This window comes from Apteryx rowi, unplaced genomic scaffold (genome assembly GCF_003343035.1).
Source record: "Apteryx rowi isolate R43461 unplaced genomic scaffold, aptRow1 scaffold_54, whole genome shotgun sequence".
NCBI lineage: Eukaryota > Metazoa > Chordata > Aves > Apterygiformes > Apterygidae > Apteryx > Apteryx rowi.
Window position 1 is genome coordinate 1,238,503 of NW_020450805.1, and position 9,996 is coordinate 1,248,498.

The window sequence follows — 9,996 nt, forward strand, 5'->3', positions numbered from 1 at the left end:
GGGCGGCGCCATGGGGCCGCAGGGTGTCAAGGCCGTCTTCTTCGACTTGGACAACACGCTGGTCGACACAGCGGCGGCGGGCCGGCGCGCCATCGAGGAGGTACTGCGCTTGTCCCCCTCCTCCCCGGGCCGCAGCCGCAGGGCCGCGGCTACCCGTCCCCCTCCGCGGCCCCGGGGCGGCGACGGGGCCCGCTCGGCGCCCGTCCCTCCCCGGCGGGCGCGGCGCTGCCGGTCCGCCTCCGGCACGTAGCCGTTAACGGCTGCGGCGCCGGGCTGCGCGTGCGGCGCTCTCACGGGTTTCTCGTGTTCGTTGAAGGTGGTTAACGCCCTGCAGTCAAAGCACCGCTGTGGCGAGGACGAAGCCCGTGTCATTTGCGATAAGGTCCAGGCGAAACTGCTCGAGGAGTGTCACGATCCCGCTAAAACGTGCATCACGGACCTGAGAATTTCGCACTGGGAGGAGGCTATACAGGAGACGGTGGGGGGGGAGGCGAACCGCAGCCTGGCGGCCGAGTGCTATTTCCTGTGGAAGACGACCCGCCTGCAGCATCTCACCCTGGCTGAGGACACGCGCGGCATGCTCACGGCGCTGCGCAAGGTGGTCCGCTTGCTGCTCTTGACTAACGGCGACAAGCAGACCCAGAGAGAGAAGATCGAAGCATGTGCCTGCCAGCCATACTTTGATGCTATTGTTGTGGGAGGAGAACAGAAAGAGGAGAAACCGGCACCATCTATATTTTATTACTGTTGCCATCTTCTGGGGGTTCAGCCTGCGGAGTGTATTATGGTTGGCGACTCTCTAGACACAGATATTCAAGGAGGCCTGAATGCAGGCTTGAAAGCAACTGTCTGGTTAAACAAAACAATGACGACCCCCTCAGATACCTCCCCAGTGCCTCACTATGTTATTTCTTCTGTTCTCGATCTTCCAGCACTTTTACAGAAGATGGACCACAAAATTGATACTAACTCAGAAACTGACCATAGGGTTAGTAGTAATGAAGTACATTGACAGTTCCAGCATACAGTCTGACAAATGCAAAGCTGCTAGGTGACTCTCACTCTTATTAAAAATCTGACCTTGGGATTTTAAACTCATGTCCAGTATGTTTTCTCAAACAGCAGATGGATGAATAAGAGCACAGTTGACAATGAAGCTGGATAGAAACAAGGAATTAGATTAATTTAAATGATGCAAGTGCAGTTAATTTAAAATAACTGTCTGTGTCCACAAATTATTTTGACAGACTCTGTTTAAAGCATATCTGTCTCTGACTTGAGTTGCCATGCTCTTGTTCTTATACTGGAAAAGTTGAATGTTGTGGTCTTTCATGTGCTTTAACTTGTAAGTTTAGCTAAAAATTCAGTTCAAAGTTTGGTTGCAGTGTATAAAAGAGCAGAAGGTGAGAGAGAGTGTGGTACAATCTAGTAAATCTTCAAAATTGAATCTGCAGTTTATCTCAAGAATTGAAGAATTTTGCTATTTATAAAAAGTATCAGAGTTTATTGTGTATCAGACCATTAGAAAATGCTTGGTTTTGATCTTTTTTTCAAGTTTAAATTCGTATTTAGAATTTTTCTCTGACTTTGCAGTGGCTTTTCTTCTATGGAATTGGTACTTCTTGTCAAAAATACTTAAATGTACATAAAAATTTGCATCTCTAGAGGGGATCATTTATCAGAGGGACCTAATGGATAAGGTTTTGTTCTGTATTGTCTTGGTGCCTATGCAGATATGCAGTACACTTGTTACTCAGATTATGATTGTTGTTGCAATTGGTATGCCAGGGGTATTTTCAGTGGTCTTCTTGCTGTACTGTCAAACTCTTAAAAAGGTAAAACATTTTGTTCGGACCGGTTTCATTGATGAATTTTGATCAGACTTTTTGGAGAAATTGCTCTCAATCTTGCTCAGGTATATTATCTTTCAGATCCAATTGCAGAATCAGCAGAATCAGTGCTTTTTTGACTGTTTTCATGGTACCGCTGTACAGTCCCTCCTTACTTCAGGTTCTACATGTATTTCATATGATTGACTCTGGAGAAAATATGAGCTAGCTGCTGGTAAACAGCTTTTATGACTGTCTTCCAGGAACTTGGAAAATGATGTAATATGTATTACAGTGCTGTACACAACTTCATAATGTGTATGTACAGTTTCCACTAGATAAAGGAGATGACTCTCTAAAACACTGTAACATTTCTCTTTCCCAAATTATCTTTATGATTTAATTTTGCTGGATATCATATTCTTACTACATAATGCATATGAAAACTTTGGGAAAGTGCTCACATATTGAATGGAGAAGTAGAAAGCCTGCCTTTTTCAAAACTTATTTGCTATATATAAATTGGGCTGAGTATCTAACATTATGTGAGCAATCATACATTTTATATTTTAGAATAATGCTACAAATGTTGTGAAAGTGGGGATATTGAGGAGCTGGCAGAAGTGGCACACGCAGGCAATAATAAAAGATGAGCAAAAAGTATAAAAAACAGCAGGAAGAGAGTATGTAGAAGGAATCCTCTTTATAAAAGAAAGATAGATTGCTTATCTTGAATTGAATTTAAATTGATGCATTAAGTAAGTCTCCATGTGGAGTGACAGATTCAGTTTAGGGGAGGCTGTTTTTGATTTGGATTAAATTGTTTGGCAGAAAGTGTAGGTTGCATCAAAGTAAGTTGATTCTGCACTGAAGAAAGTTGAAATACTCCTTGAGGTTTGAACACCTTTCATCAAATTGTCCTTTAAAAAGGGTAAACCAGTCCAGGTTCTTTGTGTTAGATAACCAAGACTTTTGAGACATTAATGACATCAGTGAAGAGAAGAGAGGCAGGCTCCACTTGTACCTATGAGGAAATGSGCATGTGCTAAAAATGATCCAGTTACAGCGGTAGATAGCAAGTCGCCACATGTAACATGAGTCAGTGTGACTGACTGGACGCACCCTTCTTCCTGAAGTAAGAGGTCTAAGATAAGATTTTATTTTGCATTGGAACATGAGCATTGCATTGAGCATGAAAACAGTCACTGTGGTTTAGTTGATGAGCAAAGCAATTGAATACAGAGAGAAGCATTGTTACTAACATGCCTTATTACCAAGGGCTGAGAGAAAAATAATGAAGAACATTGAGCCTGTTAAGGAATATTATGTAAAAAGACAACAAAATGTATCCAAAATATTAGATGGATCCCAAAACATAATTTAGTTGAAGTTGTTTTAAGCATGCTGTCGGATACAAAAAACAACTTCAAATACAACAGCATCCCAAAATAGTCACAGCATAGCTCTGCATTGTTTGCACAGCATCAGGGTAATAGAACTTAGGTATGAATGAAATTTCTGAATACACCTGTGATTAAAAATGACAAATAGTAATAATTTACAATTCTATCTAGGGGCTTTAAGGATGTACACCCAGTTGCCTTTTCTTTGTTGTATGTATAGGTTGAGGTTTATAGTCTCATGCCATTTCATCATCCTGAAGTAGGATGCTGAGCTTACATATTGTATGAAAGGTCTCTTGTTTTAGAAGAGACTATTCTTTGTTTTACACATGGCCAGCCTTTTTCTTAAATCTAGGAATGAAACATGAAAAAAACACTATAACCGAATGCTCAGGTGATAGTGTGGTCTGTAGAAGCCACACTCAAGGGTGTCCTCCTCCGCCCCCCCCCCCCATGTTGGGTACTGTACCAGGCTATGTGTGACTACCTGTTCAACATAGGCCAATGTTGTTATGATGCTGCTATAAAACAAGAAAAAACAATGGAAGGGATTTTTCCATCCRGGATGTTCTTAGAACCACTTATTCAGTAAACTGGATTAAGTATCTGGAATATCTCCAAATTCTCGAGCTGGTTTTCTTGGATGGAGCTCTTACTCCTACTGGGAAAGCTTGCTGAAAATTAATTATATTTATGGAAATGGAAAAATAAATATAACCATGGGATCATTTTCACACCAGAAGTGGAAATAGATCAATGAAACTGTGTGTATTCAGTTGAGTTCTGGTTTTGCTTAGTAAATATGCTGTAGGAGGTAGGTTGTCTAGTTTAAATTATACTGCCAAAACACACTAAAAAAAAGAAAAAGAAATTCCACCTGTACTTTTAAACACCTATTTTCAGATAAATATTATCTCCTGAGGTTAATCTTCAGTAACTTTGACTGTAGTGAAATGATCTGAAACAATAGTTTAATATCAACTGTATTTTAATTCTTGATTTAAAATAACCCATGTACTAGTCTAATAAAAATATTTTGTTTATAAAAATTTCTTTTAACACTGTATTATTACTGTGGATAAATATGCTTGTGGCCAGGCTTACAGCAAAGGACAAGGATTCTAGTTGTTCTTTAAATGGCATAGAATTAGGCTTTAAAAATCTGTGACCTGCATATTTTGTGTGTTGAATGTGTGTAATTTCCATAATTTCAGACAGAAGCTGAAACATAACTATGTATTTATAAAACTTTTTGGCCAGATTGTATGAACCAAATGGAATTCCTAACTGCAGTTCATTGCTAGTTGAATGTGACGTGCCAAGCTGTGTGCCAGCTCAGGCATGCCTGTGTGAGTTGACATCAGCACTGACTGCAGCAGGGGCTTAAGAACAGGCTGCAAAGCAGATAGGGTAAGGACATACAGTAATCTCAAGTCCTAGGCACCCATTTCAGTGTATTCTGGGTGAACAAAGCCGTATCTAAGTTATTTCTACACTCACCTGTGCGTGAGTTGGAGAATGGAGGGTGCAAGGTTGCGTATCTCATGGTTCTCTTGGTTGTAGAAAATCAAGCTGTCCCAGTTGTTTTCTGTTGAGTAATGGAACAACTCACACATCTTCTGGACATTCAGAGATGGAGAGAGATGGAAAGTTTCTTTTAAATTTGATTCTAGATGAGGGTAGGGTGTTGAACTGTGTACAGGGGAATCCAGTCCCTAACCCACATGTTTGGCTGTGCCAGCTAGCTATCTGAAGTATCACAGATAGGCATATCATAGCACCTCTGCTCTTGTTTAAGTTTTATTATGTGGAAAGCATTGGGCTAACTAGTGAGAGTCTCAGAAATAACGTTTTCTTACGTGCTTTAAAAATTTTAGCACAAAGTTAGTAGTTCTTAGAAGTGACTCAAGCGTTTATACAAGAGATAAGCCCTTTAGTCAGAATACTGTTAATGGAAAAAAAATAAGATGTTTGGAAAGGATACTCATGGATAGCAACTAAAGGGTTTCTTATTCCCTGAAATATTGGCAACGGAAACTTTACTGTGCACTAGTTACCTGCACCTGCCCATTCTAGTTGTCTTCCTCTGAAGCCTCTGTCACCTGACAGTGCAAGTAAATATGGTTTAGAACTACATTGAAGTAGTCTGATCCATTAGAGCAATTTCTGCTCTTAGGAAATGAATAAAAATACTCTTTATTAAGGGTTTTTAATTACTTTTATATTATTTTTATATTAATTTTATATCAATATATTAATGTTATTTTTTAATATTTTATGAATAGCCTTCCTTGTTTTATTTTTCTCCCACTGTTAGTTTTTTTTTTTTCCCCCCATCATTACAGTAGCTTACTCCTCAGAGGTAATATAAATGGTAGGCAAGACTGACTTTGAAAGTCAGTCTGCTTTGCTGCTTTAAAGGATCTAGCACTACCAGATAAGGAAGAGAATCTATTTAGTCAGACACAGTAATTCTTTGTGTTAATCTGAAATAAATATTGAAGGATACCCCAGGCAGAGTTGTGATATGAGTTTGGATAGCCAAATCATAGAATGATGAGCCTAATATACCATGGTTATGTCACTACTGGAAACAATGTCTAAGATTTACATGCATGCTTAAATTCTATATTCTGCATTAATCCCAATGAATTGTAGCAAGGGTTCATATCACCTAATATGAGTACATGTGGTGGAGGATTACCATCAGAACCAGTTGCCCTAAGATCCTCTTCTAGTCAGTACAAATAAGCATGTTTAGAGCGCAATTCAGCTGAGCTATATGAGACAGCTACATTGTGATGGCGCATGTCCTAGGAATGTCTTTATTTTTCTCCATTGGTTATAAAGGAGCCTAGATGATGGAGTCAGATAGAGACTTCTATTCTACTGCGAGACTACTTGTATTAAATGCAACTGAATGAATGTGAGAGTCTGATCAAGGTCAGAGCTACAATGGAATAACTTTATCTTCAAAAGATAACCCTCCTCAGTGTTGTTTGTCTAATTCAAAGCCCATTGAACTCAAATGAAGGACTGTTGTTTATTCCAAAGAGATTGTTCTAGGCTGCAGCGTACTGAAATATGCCATTATATACATATAGCACACAATATACACAACACAATATAGCCCTATATTGAGCTGCTCCTTATCTGTGTGTTTAAACACAGAAAAACTATCCCTGGTTCTATATAACTAGTCATGCAGTTAAGGATAGGGTTCAGAGGGGAGGCTTACCAAAGGGGAGAGTACCCAAGGTTGGTTTTTGATGGGAGTTGTCTGTGCATATGTAAACAAGATGTTTAATTGCTCACACAATAAACAGGTGACCAGCCACATTCTTGTTTCAAAACATCAGCATCCAGGTAGGAGGGGAAGAGGGCAGTTACTGTTCCATTTGATTCATAAAGCAGCCAGCAACGCCTCTGTTAACAGATTGTGCAAGAAGTCGGGAAAGACAAGCATTTCTAAYGTACGTGCTGATGCAGTTTGGTTTAGGAAATACTAACATTTTAACTTTGTTCTTCAATAGCACCTACAGCCAATGCAGATAGGGACTAGCATCTTAAACTGTACAAACATGCATAAGAAATTTAAGTCCTTCAGTTCTGTCATTAATGTCACTGGCAGAAGGGTCAGTGCAGAGGCACTGGCCTTTGATGCCACGGGTGCGTGTGAGGGCAGCAGGACTTGTGTCCGCCCTGCAGCTCTCATTCTCGTTGCTCTCAACGTTACCGTACAGGAGCAGAACCAAGTGGTGTTGACTGTTCGCGTCTGCAGTGACTCTTTTTTTCAACTTCAGCTCTGAATTGTGGGGATTTTACTTCTAAATTATCTTATGGCTTTTAAACAAAATTTAAAACCCTACCTTAAGTCTATACTAACCAAACTCATCACCTGGAAATCATTTAAGTATGTTGAGAAGTGCAGCAAATAGAAATACAATGCATCTCTGTTGTATGTAGTGGCATACTGCTCTTTTGTGCATAGCTTTTATTTTTCTATCAACCTTGCAGTGGGATTGTCTCCATTATAACTCACTTTCTAGATCATGCTGCGCACATACAAAAGACATAATGCAGAGATGGTGTCAGCTGTGTCTAAAGCAAAAACTGCAACTTTGTGCCTATGTTGCAAGGGCTCTAGAGGCAAAGAATCATGTTGGCCTCTCCATACAGCGTATTTTGGCTTTTTTTCCACCTGAGAAGAACAGATTTGCATGAAAGCCTTCTGCTGAACAGTCCTCAAATGCCAGAAAAAGATACTTTAAAAAAAATACAAAATGAAATTATGATATTAATATTGTATGAAATTTTAGTCCTTTAGAAATGCAAGCCATGTTAATCATATCAAGACCTAACTAAAGACCAGATACTAAATTTGCATAGGGTCTAATTTAACATATGCAACATGAACATTTAACAATAACAAGAAAATGCTACTATTCAGATCAGCGGAAGGTCACAAGTTTAAGAAAGATTCGTATACACATCTATAAAATCATTAGTAAGCGACCTCTGCCTTGCGCTTCTCCTCCCTTTGCTAACTGATCTCAGCCATTTACTTGATCAGTTGTAGTTCCATAGCTCTCTGAATCACAACGGTTTCTGGCATCTAGGACAAAGTTTGCAGAGGACTGCAATAAAAAGTAATGGAAGAGAGCCAGCTTTTCTAATAAGATCATGTAAGTATATACAGTTATTATCAGCTTCTTGGCAGCTATGTGCAGCAAGCACATATTAGGGCTGTGTTTGTTTTAAATAGCCTTTCCTCCAAAGAAACTTCTATTCATATTGTACAGCCAGGCAAATTTGTAAATATGTTTAAAAAAGTATAAAAATGTGTAAAAAAGCATGCAAATTCTTCTGTTAATCATCTAAAGATATCAGTTTATGACAGGTTTAAAATACTAAGTTTGAGCTACTTTCCTCAAAGTTTCAAAACAAACGTTGATTAGTTGACTTTAATATTGTGAGGAAAATCAAACATTAATAATTTCAGCAGTTTCCCATTGTCCGTTCAGTCTGTTCATCACCAACTCTAAAAATGGGATTTTTCTATTAACTATACTTAAGGACAACCTTGTGACACTGAGAAAATCTGTATGTGAATCACCACCTCCTTTTATTTTGGAAATAATATGCTACTAGGCAACATGGAAGGAACACAATTAAAACTACATTTTAATATTTAATGTATTCAGATTTTTATTAGGTCTCCTTTTGTCTTTTGTTCTGGAAATGTTTATTTTCCTGCAACATCAATAACTATATAAAATGCAATAGAATACAAGGCCAATAGAGTACAGTGATGTACCTGAGTATATATGAGTGTGGTCAGCTATGTACTATGCTTGAGACTAAGGATTTGGTGGTTTTCTTTGTACTTCTCCATGATTTGGGGAAGTCAGTATAGTTATGACTCAATTTCCCCATCTGCTCAATGAACATCCAAGAAAAAAAGATGGAGAGCATTTCTATTTATCCTGCTTTCTCGGTCAAAATACATCCTGATGAGCATCAGATTAGCAAATTTGTATTTACTTATGTTGTCACTGAGTATCCTCAAAAGTATTGCATTTGGGCAGACACAAGATGACCATTTCCTCTAGCTAACCTAGAAAATTTTGATAGAAGATGAAAGCATCTACAGACACTTCCCATACCAGTCACCCACATTACAGAATAGTCCAGCTGGATGTGGAATCATTACATGTGAAAATATATCAAGTATGCAAATACATATTTGTTGGTTCTTTTGAGGCTCAGGTATTACAACCTCACTAAATTATTTTCTTTTATTCTTTTAATTAGTCTGACCAACAGTTATCCTCAAAATTACCATACCATTTTTATCAGAGTAATAATGTGTAATAGGTCTGCCTTTTTGATAAAATCAGTCTTAATTGTTTTCTGTTGTTATGTTGGTTAGGTGTTCTTTGGTGTTAATATTGCATGTTTTTGTGGCACATAAAATCTCAGCAGGGTTAGGATTTATCAGGAGGTCTGCAATGTATGGACTGATAGTCTTTGTTTTCCAAATTGTTGATGCCTTCTATTGTGTTTTGTTTCAGACATTTAAATGAGAAGGGTCCTGAATGTTCCAAGTGTTTTTTTTCCTTTCAGTAAGAAAATGCATCAACAACACAAATAGCTTGTTTATTTTTTCAGTAAATGTAACTAGATAAATATACTTTTTACTTCCATCCCTCTCAGTTGAAAGTATTAAATGGTACCTAATATCTTGATACACAAAACACTTATATTTGATATCTTTTTTCTGTTACTTTTTATGTCCCTTTAAATAACTGCTGCTGCAGCCACAGGTTCATCTCTATATTATTGTAGCTTTATATTGTATTTTCATGCTGTGTATGGAAGCGTACACAAAACAAACCCCTACCTCAGGGATTTATTTACTTTGAGACAAATCTACCAAAATAACAATTTTTTGCTCTTATATTTTGACTACTGCATCCCTGTTTAATGATGTTCTATTGACCCACACCATGTGCCATTTGTTTTTTTCCCTCTTTTCTGTAGAGTAGCAGTGTACGTGCTTATTTTCAGGGTGAGCAGGATGCAGCAGATGAACGGCAGAGAAAAAAACCCTTGGCCTCTAATGTTCTCTGTGTTAAGATCTGTGTTTTCAGAACTTTACAGGAATCTTTTTTAGGTTGACTAAATACCCTTCTCTGAAGCTTAAGTCCTATCACCAGTGAATGATGGACAAAGATACTTCTGAATACCACATGATAATTTTA

General features: G+C 38.4%; 1 protein-coding gene across 1 annotated transcript; it reads left to right on the top strand.

The window, feature by feature from the left end:
• Positions 1-6: 6 nt before the first annotated feature.
• On the top strand, positions 7-1,863 carry NANP (N-acetylneuraminic acid phosphatase). The gene is made up of 2 exons (XM_026081262.1): positions 7-100; positions 317-1,863. Exons 1-2 carry the CDS (start codon positions 11-13, stop codon positions 1,010-1,012), a joined length of 786 nt encoding a protein of 261 aa, XP_025937047.1. The 5' UTR covers positions 7-10; the 3' UTR covers positions 1,013-1,863.
• The last annotated feature ends 8,133 nt before the right edge of the window (positions 1,864-9,996 follow it).